The following is a 27064-nucleotide window of genomic DNA, read 5'->3' as shown; positions in this document are numbered from 1 at the left end:
TGTTCAGGGATGTTGATGCACATCTCTAGACTAGTGAGCCTTGAACCAAGGCCTCCTCGTTCTGAAGTAGGGCACTACCACTGTGCAACAAAAGTCATAATTTGGTGCTGATACAAAAACAGGGTGAGAGGGTATGTTGTGATTTGGACATAAGGAAGTTGCATGTAGGTTGAGAGGATAAAAACATGTCAGATGGAATTTAATGCAGTAAAGTGTGGGATCATTCACCTTGGTAGGAAGAATGAAAATGTCGACAATTTATTACTTGAATGGAGAGGGACTCCTAGTAAAGTGCAGCGCAAAGACATATGCATGTTTATGTGCATGAAACGCAAAATATTAATATGTAGGCGCAACAAATAATTATGAAGACCTTTGGAATTTTGGCTTTTATTGCTTGGTGGTTAGAGTTTAAAAACAGGGAAGCCTTGTTTCAACTGTACAGGCTGTTGGAGAGGCTGCATCGAGAGTTTTGGTCCCTATGCTTTAAAAAAGGATGTATTGACATCAGAGGCTTTTCTAAAGAGATTTGTTAGACTAATTCCTGGGATAAAGGAGTTCATTTATCAAGCACAACTAAGTTGGCTAAACTTTTATATTTGGAGTTTATAAAAATGTGAGTGATCTTATTGAAACATACAAGATTCTGAGGGGCTTGATAAGTAGATGGTAAGATGAGTCCACCAATGGTAAAGGCATCTTTGAAGTAAGAGACATAGCTACAGAATAAAGGAATGCTCAAGAAATGCGAAGGGATTTCTTCTTCCAAAGGGTAGTGAATGTCTGAAATTCTCTATGACAGACTTGTGAAGGCTAGCTCATTGCCTAACCCTATCAAGGCTGGATCACTGAAAGTATTTTAAAATAAGGTAGAGTTTTGAAAAATTTGGAGCTGAGGCTTACATTAGGCTGTCACAAAGGAGGCCTGGGACAGATCAGCCAGGATCTTGTTGAATGGTGGTCAGGCTTGAGAGGCCAAATGGTTTACTCCTGCTCCTATTTTTTTAAAAATGATTTGATCTTATTAAATGGTAGAGTAGTCTCGAAGGACCCAATGGCCTATTCCTTTTAATTTCTTCTATTCCAATGACAGCCAGTTTTAGTTCACAATAATAGTTTGTTGCCTTGAACATTGTTCAATATTTGTCCGACAGAAGTGGAACAAGGCAGATTTGGATCTGTTGTGTAAACATTCCAATTGCACTTAGGGGCAGAGAGAAGTCAAACAACTTGAAGAAAAAATAATTTGAGAATGTACCTTTGATTAAATTAACTTTGTGCTAAAGTGTTGTTTAGTATGATTTCTCACTTAGGCCAGAATGTCCTTTTTAAGTCTAGTTTTTGAATTTCAGTGGAAATTAAAGTTGGTTTAGCTATGCTTTTCTTTGTTGTAGTGTTAAAATCTGTTTGTAGAAAAGCAACAAAAAATATTTCCTTACTGCACCCATCATCTTACTATGTGCATTTCTATTATAGAACTGTAAGAACAATGCTCATAGATTGAGCCTCAATTAAATAAGCTTGATTGTACTTTTTGTACAGAAATCATGTATTTAAACTCAAAACTCCCATTCACTTCTATGAGAGTTTCCAATAGAATGTGAAATCCAATAGAACAGAATCACGGAAGCAGGCCATTCAGCCAATCAAGTCCACATCGGCCCTCTGATGTGGACTTGACCCAGACTCACCACTTACCCTATTCCAGTAACCCTGCATTTCTCATGACTAATCCATCTGGCCTGCATGTCTCTGGACACTATGAGCAATTTAGCATGGCCAATCCACCTAACTTGCACATCTTTGGATCTTTACAAAGGTTTTATGACAGTTGAATAATATATGTATCTCCAAGTCAGTAAAAAGGAATGCTTCACTTGTGATTGCAACCCACACATTTTGTCAAAGATACTCTTGTGCCATATTTGTGCAAATTGTTTTTTCATTAGACATGTATAAGCTCCATGTAGTTTCCCATTTCCTCTGTTAACTTATTTTGTTCTGTTGATTTATGAAATACTTTTTTTTATTAAACATTTATCATTTGACTTTTGAAGTAGTCTAAAATATGCAGGACCTGACCAGGTGTACCTTAGAACTCTATGGGAATCGAGGGAAGTGATTGCTGGGCCTGTTACTGAGATATTTGTATGATCGATAGTCACAGGTGCTGGAAGACTAGAGGTTGGTTAACGTGGTGCCACTGTTTAAGAAAGGTAGTACGGACAAGCCAGGGAGCTATAGACCAGTGAGCCTGACATCGATGGTGGGCATATTGGAGGAAATCCTGAGGGACAGGATGTACATGTTCAAAGTTTGTGAGAAGATTTGTAGCTCGGGTGCTCTTGCTGTGGTTCTGTTCGCCGAGCTGGAAGTTTTTGTTGCAAACGTTTCGTCCCCTGTCTAGGTGACATCCTCAGTGCTTGGGAGCCTCCTGTGAAGCGCAGGGACAGGCCGGTCGCAGTAGTCTGGCTGTCATTTCAGAGATGTTCTTGATGTATGTAGTGTGGCTAGTCCTTTGGATTGCGGCATGTCCTCGTTCCGTTGTCTTTCCCTTAGGCATCTGCTGTTGAAATTGCGAGGGTATCCGTTTTGGCGAATATCGCAATTTCATCAGCAGATGCCTAAGGGCAAGCGAAACAAAGAACAGCCAGGGAATTCCTAGAAGCATGGCACTCATCCACAAACTCCATCAACAAACACATAGACCTGGACCCAATATATCGGCCACTACAGCGGACAGCTGAAACTGACAACCGGAAGCGGCAGGGACAGACCACTATAAATGCTGGAGGAAACACCACAGAAGTGCTTCACAGGAGGCTCCCAAGCACTGAGGATGTCACCTAGACAGGGGACGAAACGTTCGCAACAAAAACTTCCAGCTCGGCGAACAGAACCACAGCAGGATGTACATGTATTTGCAAAGGCAAGTACTGATTAGGGATAGTCAACATGGCTTTGTGCTTGGGAAATCATGTCTCACAAACTTGATTAAGTTTTTTGAAGAAGTAACAAAGAGGATTGATGAGGGCAGAGTGGTAAATGTGATTTATATGGACTTCAGTAAGGCGTTTGACAAGGGTTCCCCATGGGAGACTGGTTAACAAGGTTAGATCTCATGGAATACAGGGAGAACCGGCCAGTTGGATACAGAACTGGCTCAAAGATAGAAGACAGAGGGTGGTGATGGAGAGTTGTTTTTCAGACTGGAGGCATGTGACCAGGGGAGTGCCACAAGGATCAGTGCTGGGTCCACTACTTTTCATCATTCATATATATGATTTTGATGTGAGCATAAGAGGTTTAGTTAGTAAGTTTGCAGATGACACCAAATTGGAGGTGTAATGGACAGTGAAGAAGGTTACCTGGAGCGTCAGAGGCTGAGGGGTGACCTTAACCAAGAGGTTTATAAAATCATGAGGATAAATAGATAAAGTCTTTTCCCTGTGGTGGGGGAGTTAAGATCTAGAGGGCATAGGTTTAGGGTGAGAGGGGAAAGATATAAGAGAGACCTAAGGGGCAACCTCTTCACGCAGAGGTAATACGTGCATGGAATGAGCTGCCAGAGGAAGTGGTGGAGGCTAGTACAATTGCAACATTTAAAAGGCATTGGATGGATATATGAATAGAAAGGGTTTGAGGGATATGAGCCAGGTGCTGGCAGGTGGGAGTAGATTAGGTTGGGATATCTGGTCAGCATGGACAAGCTAGATTGAAGTGTCTGTTTCCGTACTGTCCATCTCTATGACGCTAGTGTGCATAATTTTATTTGGCTTTGAACTGCAAAGGGAGCCATTGGATAAGATGATCCAAAATTTATAAACTGCACCATTCCCATACTAGCCCATCAAGTTTGACATGTCCTTTTGCTCCATGTACAATATCCACTCAGTGTTAGCTTACTTTTTGCTCAGCTCCAAATGCATGTAGTCTAGTCTTGATACAGATTTGGTTTTATTCCCGTAAATGATTTAGTTTAGGACATTTAAAATAGACAAGGCAATTAACATTACAATGAAGAATGTAATTTGTAAAAAGTGAATTTTCAGGTGTGTTTAAATTAAATGTACTCAATCCATCTACTCCCTGTTAAGATTTAGAATCAGGGCTTTCTTTGCCTTGGACATACTAGATTGAAGTAATGCCTGTCTCTTCACAGCTCTGAAGAATTTTTTAGCATACCATTTTCTAATTTTGTTCATTGTCAGTAGTTTCTCTTGTTTCTGACCAAATGACTTGAACATTAATACAAACAGCATTAAAGAACATTAACCCTATTTTCCAGGCGGTCGGTTTTCCAGGTATTGTTGTGACTTATCATGTCTTTTTCTTTATTAGAAATCTTGCTATTTTCAAACAAGCTCCTGTCTGAATTCTGTAACACCTTCATGAAGTAGTTTGCTTTGGTCCAGGGTTGTAAGTTGGTGAGCAGTTCTGTGAGCCATTATGAAAATTACAGTATTTACCATGACCTGTGCTGTAGCAGAATCAAAATTAAAATTAAAATACCTTAGTATGTGTAATGCTATTCAGTAGTAGACTGGCAACTGCTGGGCTGACCATATTCAGTGTGCTGAGCAATGAAAATTGAAGTAGTTTGGGGAATGCTACATGCTTAGATCAGGAATTCTGTATATTGCCCGAACGGATGTTGATTTGATACATTGGAATTCTGTAATTGGGTCAGAATTTTGCTTACATCAGGTTTGCATTTATCTGGAGTCAACTGTAATAGATTATCTTCAGCAAACTTTATAAATACAATTATGGTGTTCAGTGATGGTGCAGAATGGGTTCTAAATCTGGATAACCCAACTTTGAATGTTACTAAGAAGATTAGTTAAAATATGCAAATCAGTCCATTTTATGCCAGTTCCTATCCAGTTTGCATGTGAAACCATACCATTGTATGTGCTAAGGCTTTTAGAGGCAGTAAATTAGGCAGGGAATTTTCAGTGCAATGAGAAGTACTTGGATCTCAACTGGTACCATAGTTTCTGAACAGTGAGATGATTAAAATCAGTATTTCCCAGTGACTAATCAGGAAAACTCCTTAGAGTATTGATTCTAGTCTAGATTGCTTCTGTAGTATGATTTTGCTGCTGCATAATCTGTATCACAGACATGCTCTACAATGTGCACTTTAAATAAAGATTATATGTCTGCCTATGCAGTTAACCTAACTTTGTGCTCTCTGGTATCACTGTTTCTGTTTACACTTGTCTGTCTGTCTTCAAATTGTTGCTTTTGAAGAATTTTTATAATTTTGACACCTGATACTCTCATTGTCAATATAGTTTTTAAAAATTTTTAATTAAGAGTTGCCATTAATAAGCTCAGTTCTTAGTTCTAGCCAGCATCCCCCAAATGAAATTGGAAATACCTGTCTTTAAAATCTTGAAGTAATAGTCTGTAGTCAGCTATGTACATTGAGCTTATTCTATGTTGTATTTACATTATATTTTCTTTTATGTTTTCTTTTTAATTATCTTTTGGTGACATCAGATTTCTGAAAATTAAACTATAGATTATGCCTACACTTGAAATATGATGGTTGTGATCACACATTTGCAGTCACCAAAGAATGAGGGGTGTGGTTTTTAAAAAAAAATCATTATTTCTCAACCCCATTCCAAAGCAGTCCAAGATATTCATATAATCATAAAAGTTAAATTTGTGCAAATACTTAATTATAGTTTTTTTCTGAATTGTAGTTGTACAGCATGGAGCAAGTCCTGCACCAGTAGTAATGTGTTACGTAGGTCTTTTATTCTAGAGAAAGGCATTAATTAATCACTAGCTCCCTCGTATATGCATGAATTATTGTTCTCTAACATTTCAGAATGTCCTGTATTTCATCAGAACTGATGGTGCTTTTTTGGCACGTATAAGTGTGATGTTTTAACAAATGAAATTAACTGATTCAGGTGGTACAATGATCTTAACAAGTTGTCATTCCATCTCTGGGAATTGAGATGCAATCCAGTGCAGATCAATGGAGTAAAAGCTGACTGGAAACATCTTATGGGAATTGTTTATAGGTTTTCAAGCTGGGATCAGCAAGAAGCACTTGACAATCAACGCTTTCTGTCTGTGGTCAGGCAAACTGCAGATATTTTTTAATCAACCAGTTCAGCAATGTTATTACACACCTCTGGAGCGGGTGGGATTTGAACTCCGATCTGTTGGCTCATAAATAGAGAAGCTAAAGCTGTGCCACAAGAGCTCCCTAAATTTAAATTCCACTGTTGCTATGGTTGGATTTGAATCCATGATGGCCAGGTATCAATATGGATCTCTGATCTAACAATGTTACTACTAGGCCACCACCTTATTGCTTTCAGGCAAATTGCATTCTGAAAGTACAGTGTCACATGTTCTGTTTTCAATACTTGCTTTTTTGTATTTGCTGCCTTCGTGTATGTTTTCTGTGTTAACAAACATTAATAAAAAGTCTGCGTTGATAAGTGTATTCTTTTGGTTAGCTGATACATTGTCCTCTTTAAAAAAAAATAACAAACTGATCTGTAAACAAGCGCAAGTGTTTAAAAGGCAAAACATGTCTGCATAGAACAGTTTGGATATCTTGTTTAAAGTCAGGTCTTTTGTTCTTGCTTGTTCCAGACTGCTACAGAAAATGTGTGGTAAACTTGTTTCTGGACATTTAATAATTTATAACTACAGACTTGTGAGGGATACCATAATAGGTCATCTGGAAGGACATGATCTGATTAGGGAGCTGGTGGCTTCAAAATGGTCAGATTTGTCAAGTCGGTTTATTTGATTTTTTTGGGAGGAAAATTGCAGATCTCGAGGACAATTACAACAACAATTTTTATCTATATCGTGCCTTTCACATAGCAAAAAGTCCCAAAGCGCTTAGCAATTATTATCAATAAAAACATTTTTGACATTGATCCACAGTAGTGATTCAGAGAATTTAGGGAAGACTTTGACACTATCTCACATAAACTGGTTGATGTGGTACAAGCTCGTGGAATATCTAGTGCAATATGAGGCTGAATTGATGCATGGCCTGAGATGTGCAGGAAGAATTGTAGTGAAAACCATTTGTTCTGAATGCCTGTGGATTTAATGGTTGGGCTGATATTCATATATAGCAAAGGATAGATATAAAATCCTTTGCTTTGAACCTAGTATTTGAGCACCAGTTATCCAGTTTAAAGTTTCGGATGTCAAAGGAAAATAGGTTAATAGGACATTCTTTTTAGAGTAGGGTTGGATTATAGAATGCCAAGAGGACATATAGAATAGAATATAATGCAGTTTTATAAAAGAAAAATGGGGATAGAAAATCATGGCCACAAAACTGATGGGAGATTTGAAAATGAACTAGTAAGAAAAGGGCCCTTTCCTTTGAAAAAAATCACATTATTAGAATTACAGAGCTTCCCATTCTGGTTATTTTGTACTGACCTGGTTTTGCTTATTACTTTAGCATAGTTGCACACATGATCGCTTAAAAGAATGTTGAGGAAAAATAAATCCTTTTATGTTATGAATTTGTACTATGTAGCAATCTTGTGGCTTGTTATTTGGAGGAAAGATATCAGCTGGAGTTCCTGATTGCTGATAGTAAATATGAGTATAATATATAAATGAAATGATGGATAAGTCAAATGCTTCCTAAAGTCTAAAGGCTTGACAGCCTGCACTGTGTAAGCTGACACATGAAAAATAGTCATATATCAGAAAGAATTATCACTTGTATAAAGTTAACCCAGCATGAATCAGTCACAAGTAGTTTTTTTAAATCTTTGGAGTGGGGTTGTTGGGGGAGACATGGTTATACATAATGTAGAGTATTTGGTTTTCAAGTTGTTTAGAAAATACCTTGTGATTTGACAACGCCTGAATTTTTTCCAGTTCCTTTTTGCCAAATAAGAATTGTGTGCAGACCACAGATTGGGGAGATATGGAGGATGAGAGGCATTTACGTTAAAATTGAATGGTTATGGAAACTGTTTTTTGCTTACCATGTTCCTAGACTGACTATAATGTTGCTTTCAAATGGGAAAAGAATGTTGCAGAGGTGGCGTCTTTAGGATGTTCCATTCATTTGTCATCCAATAGATCTGTTTCATCTCTGCAATAATTAATTAGGTAGTGCTGCTGGATGAAGTTAGGGTCATTATTTATGTAAGCTGCTCTTATATTTTGTTTTATCAATTATAAACTGGTAAGTTTTTCAACACTTCTAATTAAAAAACGATGTTAAATTTTCCGTGTAAATCTAACCTTTCATTTCAATATACTGAAACATATCACGTCGACTCTAGTGTAAAGCAGTGTGACCTGCTGTATGTACAAAGGCTTCATGTTGCTGGAATATCTACCAGTTGTCACTACAAAGCAATTATATTGCCATGATTTCATTTTGGTTTACATTGCTCAGATAACAAATTGCATGTACTTTTGGCACTGAGAAGATATGTATTCAGGACTAAGTTACAAATTTGGTTGCCTTGACACATTTCAAATCACAATTTAAAGCTTTATTATTTAGTTTTGCACAACCATTTCAAAATTTAAACTTTGTATATTACTATTCTAAATCTAAGTGTCAGCATGGATCCTTGATTGAACGCTCATCTCTGAATCTAACGATTGTTGGTTGAAGCCATGCTGTAGCAGTGTGAGCATTCAAATCTAGGCAGTTACTCCAGTACAGGCTATTTTTCAAATTTCTTGGTAAACTGGGGTCCTATTTTCCTGTTCAGGGAGATATTTTTTGAAGAAGAGCAACAAATTTTCCCAATGGCCTGGCCAGTATTTAACACTCAACCAACACACACAACTAGATTAAATAGCCCTTCATTTCAATGCCACTTATATAATTTTATACATGCAGTTGGGAACTATGTTGATGGAATCTGGAGATGTCTATCATTTCTTTAGGATGCCTTGAGAACAGGAAAGGTGCATTGAAATTGCAAGTTTATTGGTCTTAAATAGTACATTCTTTGTGATTTAAGCAAGAAAGGGACAGTCAAACTTTCTTTTCAGTGCAGTTTTGGATCATTAAGAAGCCTAGATGGCACAATGAGATCATTTGTTCTTTGACATTGAGAAGTTAGGTTTGATTCTTGGCCAAATTAAAATTAATTGGAGTGTAAATCCTTTATCCCCTATTGCTGTTTATTTAACCTAATTTAATTATAGGTTATAGAGTCATAGAGATGTATAGCACGGAAACAGATCCTTCCGTCCAACTCACCTGTGCCGACCAGATATCCTACATTAATCTAGTACCATTTGCTAGCATTAGATTAGGCCCATATCTTTCTAAGCCCTTCCTATTCATATACCCAAAGAGATGTCTTATGAATGTTGTAATTGTACTAACCTCCACCACTTCCTTTGGCAGCTCTTTCCATACACTCATCACCCTCTGTATGAAAATGTTGCATCTTAGCTCCCTTTTAAATCTTTCCCCTCTCACCTTAAACCTATGCCATCTAGTTTTGGACTCCCCTACCCTAGGGAAAAGACCTGGGCTGTGTACAGTATCCATGCCCCTCATGATTTTATAAACCTCTATAAGGTCACCCCTCAGCCTCCGATGCTCAGCCTATTCAGCCCCTCCCTATAACTCAAACCCTCCAACCCTGGCAACATCATTGTAAGTCTTTTCTGAATTCTTTCAAGTTTCACAACATCTTTCCGATAGCAGGGAGACCAGAATTGAAGACTGTATTCCAAAGTGGCCTACTCAATGTTCTGTACACCGCGACATGACCTCCCTACTTCTATGTTCAGTGCACTGACCAATAAAAGCAAACTTATCCAATGCCGCCTTCACTATCTTGCCTACCTGTGACTCCACTTTCAAGGAACTATTGATCAGCATTCCAAGGTTTCTTTGTTCGGCAAAGGCCTTTTTCTTTTGAGTAGTTCTAGAACTTAAGTTTTGCAGGCTAATTCTTCCCAAAATTTATTCAAAGATGTATGTTTTATGTGGGAAATCTTGAAATCCACATACTTGCAAACTATAAAATATGATTTAAATTTCTTTTGGATATTTTGCCTTCGATTTGAAGCCTTTAAAGATGTTTAAAGAATGAAACATTCGTTGGATCAGCAATAGCTGGTGCTTTGATATAAAAAGATCTACATTTGTTCTCTTTCTACCCTTCCTTTTTGCCTTGTGCAGTCCTTGCTACAGGGTATTCCTTTGTCCTCTTATTGATATCTGTGAAAAATGACGAGTGATCCTGTCCTATGTATACTGAAACATTTGAAAACTTCAGAACTCAGGGACGAAGATGCCTGAATAAGTCATTAGTTACAGTGGTATGATCATAAAGCACTATATGTCTAATATTTATCACATTCTGCAAAGCACCATAATTCTTTCAGACTGAGAGAGTACCTGGGAAATTGCAAGGGTAATGTATCCAAATTTTAAAGAGAGAGTTAGTTGAGTCTCTATTTCTATCTCTAATTCTAATTTCAATCATTTCAATTTTATTCTGTTTCCAATGAGCATTATGATCAAAGTCAAGCTTTATTAACACAATGAAATGAAGGTCCTTTGTCATAAAATTTCAAAAAGACCTATGATCCTGAAACAGAGATGATGCTCCCTTTAACATTATCCTTGAATTACACTGTCTTCTCAATCTCTCCACCTTTGATTCTTTGTTAGAAATGTGCTCATGTTTTCTCAAAGAAAGTTTACCCATCTTATGATTACTGCCCATTGCTGCTTACGTTGATTATTTTCTTATGGAAACTGTTATCCTGACTCAATTGGAAGTTCTCACTGAATCAGTAATTAGCAGCATGGCTTTTACCATTGTCATCCCATTTGTGTGTGCGATGCATCATGTTCCTCTGTATTCTGGAACTTTGCTCTTTAGTATTGGTTAATTAGCTGTCATTGATTTGAATAACTCCAAAACCTTTTGACTGGGGTCTACCACCATGTAATTGTAAGCCAGGAAATAACTGAATATTCTACCAAAACTATGTTCATGGTTTCTTCTTTGTTTATCTGAGCAATGGTTATTGATTCTTGCTCTAACCTCAGGGTTTAATGTTCTCTTCCAGTCAATCAATCAATGAGTGAAGTAAGTCACTCTTTTTCAACTTTTGTTTTCTATTACCATTTTCAACATCCAGTGCATTCGTAGTTGAATCATTTATATCTTCTCGTTCATGCCCTGGATGAAGGAATGTAAGCCATACTTTTCAGATCTTTTGATTTACTGGAGGAAATCTTCCCTTCCTTTTAAGATCAGAAGTTGGGTTGTTTACTGATGATTGCACCATGTTCAGCGTCATTTGTGACTCCAGCTTAGATGTGGAAAAACTTAGACAAGATCCAGACTTGAATTGAAAAGTGGGAAGTAATATTAGCACCACACATAGGTCAATCATGTGTCATGTCCAGCAAGAGAAAATCTAACTATCACCTCTTTGCCATTCAGTGGTATTTCCTTTAGGTGACTCTTTACTATTAGCTTCCTAGGGGTTACCATGGAACAGAAACTGAACTGGGACAGCCGTGTAAAATCTGTGACTTCAAGAACAGGTCAGAGGCTAGGGATTCTGTGGCGAGTAACCGAACTCCTGTTTCCCTCATGGTCTGTCCACCATTGACAAGGCACAGGTCAGGATTGTGATGGAAGATATTTCTCTTTCCATGATGGGTGCAGTTCCAACAACAGTCGAGAAGCTTGTCGCTAACCAGAACAAAGCAGCCTGTTAGAATGCATTCCATCCACCACTTTCAACATTCATTCCTATTGTCACTGACACATTTGTAGCAGTGTATATCATCTAAAAGATGTATTGCAGGAAATTAGTAAGGTCCTTTCAACAGTTTGCAAATGTTCGAGCTTTGCCATCTAGAGCAGCAAAGACAGCAGATGCGTAGGGAGACCACCATCTGCAATTTCCCCTCCAAGGCTTGTGACATCCTAAGTTAGAACTGTATCACTGTTCCTGTGCTGTCAGTAGATCAACATCTTGGAACTCCATTCCTTTCAGCACTGTGGGTATCTGGACACCCAAGGCTTGCAGCAGTTCAAGAATGCCAACCTGCCAGCACCACCTTTAGGGCAATTGGATATAAACATTAAATGCTACCCATGCCAGCGATGCCCACATCCCATGAATGGGGTGGACTTTTCAGTGCTTAAAATTAAAACAAAACTGGGAACGTCCACTGAATCTGACCATTTTAATAGATAGGAATCTATTCGCAAGAAGCAGTTTGGTTGTTTTGAAGATTTTAATGGGACTGCTGCACAGTCATTCTATTTTTAACTGCAGGCAATGTGGTTTCCCAGACTTGGGGAAATATAGCAGCTTTAAAAAGGCAGGAAAGGCTGAAGTTGAGATGCATGTCTTTCCAGTGCTGCAGTTGGGCTAGAAGGAACATGGATGCTTAAACTCCATCTGTCTGCCTAAAAGGCCTTCAGCCTGTCAGTCAGGCTACCTGTAGAATCCACTTAGAGTCCTGCAATTTAATTCTGCTGGGCAGTAAAGAAACATGTGCTTCTGGATTCTCCATGGCTAAAATTCAGCTCATCATTTCTGTGGAAAGTTTTATGGTCTCCCACCTTTAATATATCAAAATTCTTGGTTTCAATATCTCATTTGATTTTTAAATAAAGATATCGAATTGCTTCAATTGCCAATGCAGCCTTCAAGAAGCTTCATGTTGCACAATGCTTTCTGCATCAATTGCTCTTGACTCCACACGAAAGATTCAGTGATGACCATGCCTGTCCAAAACAGTAGTTTCTGTCTTACCTGGCAACTCTTATTGTAAACTGACATTTCTGGACAGAAGAGAAACTTGCATATTGAGCAGTCTAACCTTCCAATTTCACAATATTTCTTCCTCTGTATAATTTACTGCTGTTCTGAAAATGTGTTGCTGGAAAAGCGCAGCAGGTCAGGCAGCATCCAGGGAACAGGAGAATCGACATTTCGGGCATAAGCCCTTTTTCAGGAATCTGCTGTTCTCAAGTTTGCTCTCTTTCTTTTAAGTTCATAACATGGCATCTTTCATTGTCTGTCTGTTTTTGCATCCATTTCTACTATACTGTAATTGAGATCCATTGTATTCTATTACCTTGGCTGAAATAAAACTGGATTTTTGTACCACAGTACTCCACTTTGGGTTGTTTTAAAACTTTTTAAAAATTTAAGCCAGGCAATTATTCATTAGAGGTGAAAACAAAATAATGCTCACGGTGGAAATATTAATAAAAAACAAAATGCTGGATGCACTCAGTATGTCAGGCAGCATTTGTGAAGTGAAAGATAAAGTTGCTGTTTCAGGTTGGTGACCTCTCATCAGAATTGATGACAATTCAATACTTCTTGATTTTTACTTCTTCTTCTGTTACTCTTAACTGATGTAATCAATTTCCTCAACTATACTGTAATGGTTTCACCATGAATTTTGAAGTTCTCTGGCAAAAAGTAGAATATACATATGAAGTATTTTGACTGCCATTACTTTATAGTTTTGGAATCAGAGGACAGCAATCACCTGCGAGTATCATGGTGCCATTCTTAGAATCCTGTAGTAAATCATTGTCTTCATGTATGGTGGAGAGAAAGATTTATCTTGGTCAAAGTTAACAATAGCATGTTCAGGTATAGGTCTGTGGCCATTAGAATTACAGTGATCTAGTAGGTAGTGTCAGTAAGTAAAAGGCACAGGATTTTGTGAACACAAAATGTGCTGTCAGAGATTTTGATAATGAAAATTGGAATAAGTGTTGTTGGATTTTCAAATAATTTTGTTCACTAACTTGGAAAATAGTTTCAATATCATGATTTCACTGGCATTCAAGCTGACAGTCACTGACACGGCAACCTGGTTCATACCTTGCTAGATTGTGTAGAAATCTGTCCTTTCTAAGTAATGGCCGCAATATCCATAGAATTTATTTTGATTCACTGATGGGATGTGGGCATCGCTGGCTGGGTCAGCATTTATTGCCCTTCTCTAGTTTCCCTTGAGAAGGTGGTACACAAAGAACATTACAGCGCAGAAACAGGCCCTTCAGCCCTCCAAGTCTGCGCCTGTCCATATCCTATTTCTAAATCTGCCTTCTATTTTCTAAGGATTTGTATCCCTTTATTCCCTGCCCATTCATGTATCTGCCTAAATACATCTTAAATGACACTATTGTTCTTGCCCATACCACCTCCACTGGTAACGCATTCCAGGCACCCACCACCCTCTGTGTGAAGAACTTTTCACTTATACCTCCCCTAAACTTTTCCCCCCTCATTTTGAACTTGTAACCCCTAGTAATTGAGTCCTCCACTCTGGGGGGAAAAAGTTTCTTGCTATCCAACCAGTCTACACCTCACATGATTTTGTAGGCCTCAATTAGGTCCCCCCACCCCCCACTGTCTTCTTTCCAATGAAAATAAGCCTAATCTACTCAACCTGTCCTCATACACCTCCGTACCAGGCAACATCCTGGTGCACCCTCTCCAAAGCATCCACATCCTTTTGGTAATGTGGCAACCAAATGTGGCCGGACCAAAGTCGTATACAATTGTAACGTGACCTGCCAACTCTTGTACTCAATACCCTGTCCGTTGAAGGAAAGCATGCCATATGCTGCCTTGACCACTCTACTGACCTCTGTTGCCACCTTCATGGAACAGTGAACCTGAACACCCAGATCTCTCTGTACATCAATTTTCCCCAGGACTTTTCCATTTACTGTATAGTTTGCTCTGGAATTGCATCTTTGAAAATGTATCACATCACATTTGTCCAGATTGAACTCCGTCTGCCATTTTTCTGCCCAACTCTCCAATTTATCTATATTCTGCTGTATTCTCTGACAGTCCCCTTCACTATCTACTGGTGTCCAATCTTAGTGTTATCTGCAAACTTGCTAATGAGACAACCTGCACCATCCTCCAAATCATTTATGTCGATCACAAACAACAGTGGTCCCATCATAGATCCCTGTGGGAGACCACCAGGCACAGGTCTCCATTTTGAGAAACTCCCTTCCACTATTGCTTTCTGTCTCCTGTTGCCCAACCAGTTCTCCATCCATCTAGCTAGAACACCCTGGACTCCATGCGACTTCACCTTCTTCATCAGCCTACCAGGGGGAATCTTATCAAATGCCTTACTAAAGTCCATGTATATGACATATACATCCCTTTCCTCATCAATCAACTTTGTCACCTCTTCAAAAAATTCTACTAGATTTGTAAGACATTATCTTCCCTGCACAAAACCATGCTGCCTATCATTGATAAGCCCATTTTCTTCCAAATGGGTGTATATCCTATCCATCATATCTTCTCCAGTAGCTTCCCTATCACTGATGCAATTACCTGTATTATCCCTGCTACCCTCCTTAAACCAGGGGACAACAGTAGCAATTCTCCAGTCCTCTGGGACCTCCCCACGTTTTCAAGGATGCTGCAAAGATATCTGTTAAAGTCCCAGATATTTCCTATCTCACTTCCCTCAGTAACCTGGGATAGATCTCACCTGGTCCTAGGCACTTGTCCACCTTAATGCCTTTTAGAATACACAACACGTCCTCCCTCCTTATGCCGACTTGACCTAGACTAATCAAAGATCTACCCCTAGCCTCAACATCTGCTATGTCCCTCTCCTCAGTGAATATTAATGCAAAGTACTCATTAAGAATCTCTCCCATTTTCTCTGACTCCACGCATATCATTCCTCCTTTGTCTTTGAGTGGGCCAGCCCTTTCCCTTGTTACCCTCTTGCTCCGTGTATATGAATGAAAGGCTTTGGGGTTTTCCTTAACCCTGCTCACTAAGGATATCTCTTTTAGCCCTGTTAATTCCTCATTTCAGATTGGTCCTCCATTCCCGATATTCTTCCAAAGCTTTGTCTGACTTCAGTCGCTTTGACCTTATCCTTTTTCTTCTTAGGTAGTCTCAGAATTTCACCTGTCATCCATGGTTCCCTAATCATTTTCACAAGAACATACCTCTCCTGAACTCTGATCAACCTCTCTTTAAAAACCTCCCACATTCAAAGTTTGTGCGAAGATTTGTATTCGGGTGCTCGTTGCTGTGGTTCTGTTCGCTGAGCTGGAAGTTTTTGTTGCAAACGTTTCGTCCCCTGGCTAGGCGACATCATCAGTGCTTGGGAGCCTCCTGCGAAGCGCTTCTTTGATGTTTCCTCCGGTTTTTATAGTGGTCTGTCCCTGCCGCTTCCGGTTGTCGAATGTGGATTTCCCTTCAAACAGCTGCTCCCAATCTACATTCCCCAGCTCCTGTCGAATTTTGGTATAGTTGGCCTTGGTAGTGGTGAGTTACTTTCTTGAACTGCTGTGGTGTGTGTGCTGTAGGTAAACCCATAATGCTTTTGGAGAGGGAATTCAAGCATTTTGATCCAGTGACACAGAAGGAACAGAAATATGTTTCCAAGATCAGATAGTCAATGGCTTGTAAAGGAACCGGAAGATGCTGGTATTCCTAGCTATCTGCTATCCTTGTCCTTCAAGCTGGAAGTGGATATGGGTTTAGTGAATTTCTGCAGTGCATCCTGTAGATGGTACCCATTGTTGCTACCAACTGTTGGTGTTGGAGGGAAAAGATGTTTGTGGACATGGTGCCCATCAAGCGGACTGCTTTGTCCTGAGTAGTGTCAAACTTCATAATTGTAATCAGAGCAGTACTCACCCAAGCAAATGTTGAATATTCCATCACATGACTGACTTGTATATGGTGGACAGGCTTTGGGGAGTCAGGAGCCAAGTTACTTGCTACAGTATTTCAAGCCTGTGGTCTACTGCTGTAGCCACTATGTTTACATGGCTAGCCTGGTTCGGTTTCTGGTCAGTTATAACCCCTAGGATATTTATAGCGTTAAATTCAGTGATGGTAACATTGTTGAATGTAAAGGTCTGAAAGTTAGATTGTCTGTTATTGGTGATGCCCATTGTCTGGCATTTGTCTAGTGTGAATGTTACTTGTCACTTTTCCACCAAGCCTGGATATTATCCAGATCATGCTGCATTTGTATGTAGATTGCTTCAGAACCCATGGAATTATGATGAATATTGTCCAATCATCAGTGCACATCTCCACTTTTGACCTTATTTTGAAGAAGCTGAAGATGATTTGAGCCTGAGGCGTTCCCTGAGTAACTGTTGCAGAAATATCTTGGAGTTGAGATGACTGACCTCCAATACCTACAGCCATCTTCCTTTGTGCCAGATATGACTCTGACCAATGGAGAGTTTTCCCCTGATTCCTATTGACACCAGTTTTGCTCAGACTCACCTCTGGAATTCAGCTCTTTTATTTGCAATGAGATCAGGAGTTGAATGGCACTGATGGAAATCAATCTGGGCATCTGTGAACAGGTGATTTCTGAGGTGTTGTTGTTTGATAGCACTGCTGATGACCCCTTTGATTAAGTTACTGATGATTGAGATTGTACTGATAGGGCAGAAATTGGCTGGTTTGAGTCTGTCCTGCTTTTATGTACAAGGTATACCGGACAATTTTCCACGTTGGGTAGATGCTAATGATGAAGCTGTACTAGAACAGCTTGGCTAGGGTTCGGTAGGTTTTGGAGCACAAGTCTTCAGTACTAAATGTTGCCTTTGCACTACCCAGTATCTCCAACTATCTTTTGATATTGTGTCGCGCAGATTAAGTTGGCTGAAGACCAAAATGAAAACAAAATACTTTAAATGCTGGAAATCTGAAACAAAGACAGAGAATGTTGGAAAACAAAGCAGGTCTGGCAGAATTTGCGGGGAGCAATAGAGATAATATTTTGAATTATCTGAGATTTTACGATTTTGAAGATAACGTATTAGGTTTAATTTGTACTGCACTGTGTAATAAATCCATTTTGAAAATGTCATCAAAATCTATGAGAATAATAGGAAAAAAATGGTGGCTAATAATTAAGCCATTTACTGATCAGTTTTGGCTTTCTTCTTATTGGTCTGCACAGAGGTCACATAAAAACAGTAATCAGAGATTCATTCAGAAATAAGAGTTAATTGTTCAGATGTAGAGCAATGGTGCTATTAAATCAAGTAGATTCAGCATAATATGTGATAAAACTAAAAGCAACCCTCTCCCACCACACACATCCCCAAAAAAATACTTCCATAGTTTCATAAACAATGATGATGGTCCTTCTTTTTGCCTTCCCTGACTACCAGTCCCTATAGGTCTGTAAAATAAGAGAGGTGCATAGAGAAATGCTATTCATTCTAACTATACTCTGCAGATTTATAGAATTATTCAATTGTGTGGTCTAACCATGCTGAAGCTCAGTACGTGTCAAGCTATCTTATAAAGTACTTGTAAGGGTGGCCATTGTCACACTGGAGGTCAACATAGGAACAAATTAGTAGAAGCTGAGCAGTATGCACTTCATAGGTATGTGGATGTCAGTTAATGTGCATAAGTAGAAAAACATATAGGTATGTATTTACAGAAAGAATAGAGACCCATTGTTAATTGTGAACTTCACGTAATGGCAAAGACTTTTGTTTCTGTAGAAAACTCTTGTGCAGAAACTTATCTGAAAATGTTTCATTTAGGTTTTGTGTTCTCAGTTTCGGAAGCATATTTGGAATATCTCAATTAAGCAGCAAATACATTATTATGAGATGGCAACACATTTTCAGACCAGGGAGAATGGAAAGCAGTATCTGAAGAGAATTGAGGTTTAATTTTTGAGAGCTGGAGAGATTGTACCTGAGAATGAAGGAAGATTTTTTATTGACAGACATGGGTCTAACAGTGGGATACTGAGTATTTAGAAGCATGTTGAGAACGAAGTAGACACGTATATATTTAGTGAAGGCTGTTTCAGGGATTGGGAAGAAAATGGGAGTAAATTGGTGGCAAAAACAGTCAGCTGATGACAAATGGCTTCTGAGTAAGAATGTTGAGAGTTCAAACCCACTGTTGGACTTTAATAAAACTGTACTGGAGAAACTCAGCATGTTTGGCAGCATCTTTGGAGATAAAAAATGTTAATATTTTGAGTCCAGTAGTTAACTCTGATTTTCTCTCCACAGATGCTGCCAAATCTGCTGAGTTTCCTGAACAATTAGTTTCTGTTTCAGATTTCTGGCATCCACAGCTCTTTTGTTTTATTGGACTTGAATGTATACTTTACATGAACTTCAACAATATTGAGTTTAGATTTATATTGTTACAGTTCTTGCTTTGAATGGAATGTTAAACAGACATATCATCTAACTTCTGTGTTTTTTTAAATTTAACAATAGGTAATTCTCCTGGTGTCCTAACCAGTGTTTCTCCTTTAGGCATTACTTGATCATTTATCTCATTAGCTGTTTGTAAAGTCTTAGTGTATACAGATTATCAATTCAGTTTCTGATACAATATTGACGCATTCCAAGAATTAATTACTTGTGAATTACTTAGGTATTTCTAGGATTTGATAAGGTGCTACATAAATGCAAGCACTTTTTTAAACCACTGTAGCCTTGAAAATTCAATTTGCTCCCCATGTTCAATATCATAGTATCTTAAAAAAAAAAAATTTACCACACTGTTTTTTGAGCTCCTATTAAGGACAAATTAGAAGAGCAAGGTAAACATTTTCAACACTTTATGGTGTTAGCATTATACAATATCCTGGGTGTAATCAATGTTCAGCAACTCGCCCTTTGTGTAAAGACAAGAATACAGAAAAAACAGAAAAAATATTACATGAATAGCAAATGAAAAGTTAACGTTAATTGTTCTAAATATTTTGTCAGATATGCCAATGATTGAAAAACTAATTGTGTATGATCTTTATAAAATCTAAATTTTAAACATGTAAATTTTAATCTATAAACCTATATTTTGAGTGTGTACATATTATGTAGAATCTATTTTTGTAACTCAGATGGCATGCTTTGCTGCTTACAACAGCTCATTTAAATGGCTGATTACCTGCTAATAAAAGATTTTTGCTAACTATATATTGGCATTCAAATTAAGTTTGATAAGGTATTAAACATGAGTAAGGTTGGGTTGAGTTAATACTTTCAACTCTCTTCCGTCAGTCAAATTGAACAGTCTAAATTCATCAGAGCTTCTTTCTGTCAGAATTACAATTCTGTAGGGTATTACAGGATAAACTGAAAAGTAGCACTAGTGCGCTTTAGGATTATGGAATAATGCTAATTCAGCAGCAGAGCAGTTCATATGTTATTCTTTGTTAAGGAACTTTGCAGAACCTTAATGTTGAAGCTTATTGTCATTCCGAGTTGATAATCTTCGACTGGTTTAATAATTTTTCCTCATGCCTGGATAGTCTGCAAGTTGCACAATAATCACTCAGGCAGCTTTGTAATCAATGCCCACAGTAATAGGATTCCTCTGGCCACTGGCAATTAATAAATTTGTGTCTTTTTAAAACACTAGCAAGTTGGCCTGAAATACGAGTGACTAGCTTCTCATTTGCATATTTATTGCAGTGGAAAAATTCACAAGGAATGATTGATGTGGAGCCTGCCTTTTGAATTCCAAACAGCACATTATTATGAAATGAAAAATGCTGGTGTACAGTTGATTAAAGTTGAAGACGGCAGGATCGGTGTTTTTTAGATTGTAGGAGAATTAAAGGCATACTTTAATGGATGTTGACAAGAAATGAACTAACAAAAGCAAAGCAAAGGATTTGCTTGAAAAGATTTAATCAAATGTATTCTTGGGATTAATTGCAGGGGACGACTAGAGAAAGCACCAGGCTTGTGGATTTGAATGAAAACCATTGTTCTCAGGTCACAGATGTGGGTTTCCTGTCATATTGAGCGATAGACTCGCTATCCTAAGAGTGATGGTGGAAGAAGTAGTTTTTTTTTTTGAAAGTCATTCCTCCTTTGCTTAATAAGTAACAGTCATTCTTTTCTTAACCGTCTCAGGAAGAAGCTGAGAATGATCCAAAAAGACAGTGGTGCATCACAGATTTTGCCCAACCATTTCAGAATAAATTCTCAACCATATTCATCTCTCTTTAGCTCTCTGAAAATTACAGATAATTATATGCTGTATTTTAGTGCCTGTCAAAGTTTTTCTCTGATAGCAATATATTTTAGTGAAATTTTGTGGATGCAAAATAAATATTTGAAGCTTGTAAAAGATGTGATTGAATGGTTAACCAAAAGTGGTAGATACTTACTGACATCCATTCAAAGTAGGAAATCGACAATCGCTCTGCTGAATAAACAAAATACTTAACACAAATGCTCCAAGAGATACTTACATTTTTACATATATGGCACTTCAAAGTTGTTGAATAAAGTAAATTCAATTATTCTGTATTTCTATACTGTAAATTATTGGGTTCAATATTGGTGCCTGGAGCAATGGGCTTTTGAGTTTTATTTAAAGAGAGAAAGTCCACTGATGCCCTTAAATGTCCAAAAACTGGTAGTTATACATTGAATATTTATTAGGCTGTGTGTTCTTTTGTTGTCATTTATCTGCAGTTCTGACTTCCAACAGTTAAAGGTTGTGGGCTTCTTGCTTCTCATGCTCTTCCCCCAAAAAATTAAATAGAACTTGGTTTGACGTGTGAAAAATAAATGTAGAAATGCATTAACACTCACTAAAATAGCACATTTTTCAGAATATTAGAGTTGACATTTGGTAAACTTAAGAAGCAGATCATGCAGTGACACGAGGTGAACTAGTTGCCCAAGGCAGGCAGATTTACAGTGCAATAAGTGGCAATCAATTTTGATATGAATCCAGAATACAAAAAAAACATTGATAAAGTAGAAATGTAGCTGTTTCTAGTTTCCTGTGCAAATTCCAGGTACTTAGTTCCACAGTCTGTCTTGTACCCTTTAACCCTTTCTCTTTACTAATTTTTAGTATTTACTATGTTTGTCACTTAAATTAATGTCTCCATAATACATTTAATTATTATAAGGAAAACTTTAAAGCAAGAGGGCAAGTTCTACTTTCTGTACCTGTTTAAAGTTGTCTGTATATCAAGCTGTCCCCACATTCAGCATTGGGAAGAATAATGAGAACGATATACAGTTGTCCCAGGCTAGCAAATTCAGTTGCTTCACTACTTCTACTTAAAACAAAAGTCACTCTGTGCCAAATCTTAACTGAATTCCATTTTTTTGTTAGTTTTAAATCTGAGATAAATTTTTGTTAAGCAAAGGTATTAAGGGATGGGGACCAAAGGCAGGGTCCCCATAGAGTTAGGAGTTAGGCCACAGATCAGCTGTGATCTCACTGAATAGTGGAACAGGCTTGATGGGCTGAATGACCTGCACCTGTTCCCATGTGCCTATTTGCAGGTGGATACTGAGCACAGTTAAGGTTTCCTCATATGTGCAGATGTAGGAAAGCTTTTGCAATGGTTCCTTTTTATAAGTTTTTAATCTGGTGCTGTGATGCAATCTTTTTGTCACTGCATCTAATACCTTGTTTTCATTTACACATGTAAGTAATTGGGAATGTTTAAGTGTTGATGTTATTGACCAAAATCTAAAACCCCTGATTTCTGCACATTGACCTGTAAGTTGCGCACTAGCACGTCAATTAATACAATTAGTTATTCAACACTTTCACCACAAATAATGAACTTGACTGATATAAGAATATAATTTGTGTTTATCATGTAAATACCTGTCATGAATTAATAGATTAGTCCTGGCCAGTTTTGCAATGAGAGTTTCTCCACATTAGATTTTTCTATGTTCTGACGAATTGATAGTAAATTTCTAACATATTAAAAATAAGTCAGCTGCAGGAAATCTAAAGCAAGATCAGAAAAGTTTAGCAGTACTCCAATTTACAACAGGTTCACACCTGAAACATTCTCTCCACAGATGCTGACTGACCTGCTGATTATTTTCACTTTTTTAAATGGTTGTTAATATATTCTTTGCCTGTGTTGAAAGTTTTTATTTGACTGTTTGCCAACAACTAAAAGCCTCAGCTTTTATTTACGTAATTTATTAAAAATTCTAAATTAATCTTTGTGAACATTGTATTTGGTTGATATGTGTCAGCTCATGCATTGAATTTGTGTCCCTGGGGTACTTTACCGTTCAGTTAAAATCCACACTCTTTTACAATGGATTGAATTTTTATGTTCTTGGCTTTAATGATTGTTTCAAATTAAAGATAGATTCTTGTTCTTTTAAACTCATGAAATGTTATTCGATGTGACCAGCTGATTGGTAAGTATGATGTCTGACTTTATCTGCAGTAGATTAAAAGTAAAGGGAGACACTACATTTTGCACTTTTCAAGTAACCAACAACTATAGTCAAGACTCCTGTGGATGTTAACTGATGTCTATCTCAGTCCAAAACTGAGATATACATAAACACTTGAGAGACTGACTTTATCTATAATGAAACAACATGTAGTTTGCTCACCAAATTACCTCAATGTGTTGGGATGCACTTTGAATCCAAATTTCATTGTAAATACAATTCAGAGAATTTCCAGCTGAATCAGAGTTTTGGCTGTTTTACTTAAAAGTTGAATAAACAACTATAAATTATCATTGTAATTGAGTCTCTGAAAGTTCCTTGACAAGATCTTAGGGAAACAGCTTGACGATATTACTAGAAGCCAACTTAAAAAGGTAGGTTTTTGAACAAGTTTTTTTGATTGCATTGTAGTTTGGGATCAGTGTTGCTGTATAGTGTTGTGCTAGCTTTCATTCTATGACATTGATGAGAAAGTTAAAATTTCAGGATGGATGGAGCTTAAGTACAGTACTCCAATTTTGCTAAGTTTAATAGAATTTCCAGATGTTTCTAAATTAGGATTTAAATCAATTAAAATTACTGTCCCAAGACACACACACTTAAAAATTTGAGCAGATACGCACGTGTATGTGTAAACTGAGCAAGTTTGAAATCATTGAGCTTGTAAATATAGCCACAGATGGATATTAACTGAAATGTATCCATTTTGGGCAAAGCAAGCTTTTGTCAATATTAGGTCATGCGGTTCTAATGGGATCCTGTTTCTATGGGTATAGGATTCTGTTGGGATACTCTATCCTTTACAAAATTGTTGACTTTCTCTTAGTCCTGCAATAAACTTTTAAGACTTTGGATGATGTTCCTTCCTTGCTTAATCAATCCTAAGGTCTCTCCCTCCTAATAATTTCACCTTTAAAGATTGCTGCCCTCCTCTTTATTTAAAAAGGAAAATCAGAACCCTGTCTCTTCTTTTCTGGCAGCATGAATGATATGACAATGGTGCATATTTTTAAAAATCTGGCAAAATATTTTTGACTACCTTATAAGTGTATCTTCACTCTTTAAGTTCATAGGATTGTTAATGCAGTTTTTGTTTTTAAGCTTTGGCTACAGCACAGGAAATGAAATACAAAAGATGAGCAAGAGTAGATTATTTGGTTCCTCAAGCCTGCTCTGCTATTCCGTAAGATCATGGTTGCTCTGGTTCATGACTAGTCCCAGTAGCCTTTCCACCTGTAGCTTATCAAGAAAAATGTACTTTTGCAGTAGAAGTATTCAAATACTCTGGAACATTGTTCTTCAAAAGGCATTGAAAACAATGACTCCCGTACCTCTGTGAGAGGAAAACAAATCCTCCTAATCTCTGCTTTATTTTTGGCAGTGGACCACAGTTCTTGATTCTCTCATAAGAGGAAACATCTTGTTCATACGCATTCAATGGCGACCTCTCAAGATCTTGCATGTTCCAATAAAATTGTCTGCTACTGTTTTAAACTCCAGCAGAAACCAACCTCGTCTGTCCGACTGTTCATTATAAGATAACCCACCCACCTCTAGTAAACCTTCTGTGAACTGCTTCCAATGTGTTTCCATCCTACCTTAAATAAGAGGAGCAATACTGCACGTAGTACTTCAGATGTGGTCTCAGCAATACCCTGTACAAGTGAAACACAATCTCTCTACTTGTGTGTTCAATTCCTTTCATAATAAGCAAAACTTTCTATTAGCTTTTCTAATTACTTGCTATGCCTGCATGTGAACCTTTTGCAATTAATTTGAGGATACACAGGTCCCTCTGCATTTGTGAGTTCTGAAAACTCCCATCATTCAGATAAAATGCTTCCTTTCTATAATTCATGCCAAAATGGATAATTTCATAATTTCTAACCTTGTATTTAATTTGCCAAATCTCTGCCTAATTATTAAACTTATCTTTATCCCCTTATAACTTCACTATGTTTTTTTTGCAGTGGACTTTCCTACCAATCTTTGTGTCATCAACAAATTTGGCAACTATCCCTTTTGCCTTTTTTCCAGTTTATCTGTACAAATTATAAAATGTTGCAGCACCACACCGATCTCTGTGGTATACCACCCTGTGACCAACCAGAAAATGAACACTTTTTGCTTGTTCTCTGCTTCCTGTTAGCTAGCCAATTGTCTACATATGCCAATATGTTGCCCTCTATACCATGACCTTTTATTTTCCATTATAACCCTTAAGAAGGCACCTTATCAAATACCTTATGAAAATCTAAGTTCTGTACATCCACCAGTTCTTCTTGACCACAGCACATTTCATTTCCTCTAAGAATTTCAATAAGTCTGTTCAACCTGATTTCTCTTCCACAAAACCATGTAGAGTCTGCATGATTAGTTTGAATTTAAGTGCCCTGATATAATGTCTTAGTAATAGCTTCTAGCATCTTCCTTAAGTTTCCTTCTTTCTGTCACCCTTTTTGATTAAAGGACTTACAATTATTCAATCTTGTGGACCCTTCCCTGAATCTAGGAAATTTTGGGAAATTAAAACCAACACATCAACTATCTCACTAGCTTTTTCTTTTAAGATCCTGGGCAGCCTGGAGCTTGTCAGCCTGAGCTGCAACAAATTGCTCTGTATCTTGGTGATTTTAATTTTTTATTTGTTCTTCCCTTCAAATTCCTGATTTGTAACTATTTCTTGGATGTTATTTGTATCCTCTACAATGAAGATCAATGTAAAATTCCTGTTCAGTTCATCTGCTATCTCTCTCATTTCCATTATTTATTTCCAGACTCATTTTCCACTGGGCCAACTTTCTTTTTCTCTCCACTCCTTTTTAAAATTGCACAATACCAGGTCTGCTGTCTGCTTGCAGAAGAAACTGCCCGAAAATATTCTATGAACTCCTCACCTTGGTTACGTTTGCTCATTTTGCTTTTTCCAGTTCATATATAGATTAAAATCCGCCATGGTTATTACCTTTCTGACAAATTCCCATTATTTCTTCCTTTATAGTGCATTCGACAGTGTTGTTGCTGTTTAAGGGGTCTGTACCCTACTTTGAAAGTGGCTTCTTACCTTTATTCCTCATCTCTACCCAAAATGCTGGTTTACCGAAGTCATCTGTCTATTGTGTTGGTGCCATCATTAAGAAAGTTATTCCCTTATCTTTTCCTAGCTTGTACTTACTGAATGTCATGTATACTTCAATATTCAGATCCCAATCTGTGTCACCCAGGAAATAAATCCTGTCGTAATCTTTTAGATATTTATAAGATTTCACTTAACTAGATTTCATTCTTGTGGGACTGCTTAGAGGGCTGATCTCCATTCCATACTGATGAGAACTGTTTTAGGTAAAGTCTTTAAAGGCCTTGCTCTTTTTATAAAAGAAATCATAATCAGGGCACAATCCCATTAAGTAGAAAGTTTAGCACTGAAGTGGCAGAAAAGGCTCATTAATTATAGTCCAATTTATAAAGTTTATTTGCTTTTCCCTATAGGTTGCAAAGCACTGAAGGCACTTCTGAGGTCACTCGTTGAACTTCAGGATGAACTCCTTTTCCAGTACCAAGGCACACAACACTTTGTCAGTGGCAAGAAGCTAGAACCAGACAGGTAAGCGCAGTGATAGAACAGCAGTGAGTGAGTTGATAATGGGATATTTCAGTCATTTGATTTCTGCTTCAAAATGTACACTTTATTCGGACTAATTGCAGCGGATGTTGAGCAGGTGCTTATGAAGCTACTGGGAGTTTCAGCCGACAAGATTGTGTTGGCAGTCTAAATATAGTCCCAGTGGATGTGGATTTTCAACCTTTATTTCGCTGTCAAA

At 37.7% G+C, this 27064-nt stretch overlaps 1 protein-coding gene and 1 long non-coding RNA gene across 2 annotated transcripts in view; one reads left to right on the top strand and one right to left on the bottom strand.

Annotated features, from left to right (window-relative positions):
- The window catches only part of aatf (apoptosis antagonizing transcription factor), a 115294-nt gene that overhangs the window by 31879 nt on the left and 56351 nt on the right, over positions 1–27064 (top strand). The window contains exon 5 of the mRNA XM_043718472.1: positions 26733–26847. Coding sequence (XP_043574407.1) covers positions 26733–26847 — 115 coding nt within the window. The remainder of the gene's footprint in view (positions 1–26732; positions 26848–27064) is intronic.
- Positions 8842–24637, bottom strand: LOC122564022. The gene is made up of 3 exons (XR_006315796.1): positions 24561–24637; positions 20225–20234; positions 8842–8852 (listed from the first exon to the last, which is right to left on the bottom strand). It is a non-coding gene; the product is annotated as an uncharacterized LOC122564022 (long non-coding RNA).

The sequence above is a fragment of the Chiloscyllium plagiosum genome, chromosome 28 (genome assembly GCF_004010195.1).
Source record: "Chiloscyllium plagiosum isolate BGI_BamShark_2017 chromosome 28, ASM401019v2, whole genome shotgun sequence".
In the NCBI taxonomy this organism is placed as follows: domain Eukaryota; kingdom Metazoa; phylum Chordata; class Chondrichthyes; order Orectolobiformes; family Hemiscylliidae; genus Chiloscyllium; species Chiloscyllium plagiosum.
This window is presented reverse-complemented; position numbering and strand designations above follow the sequence as displayed.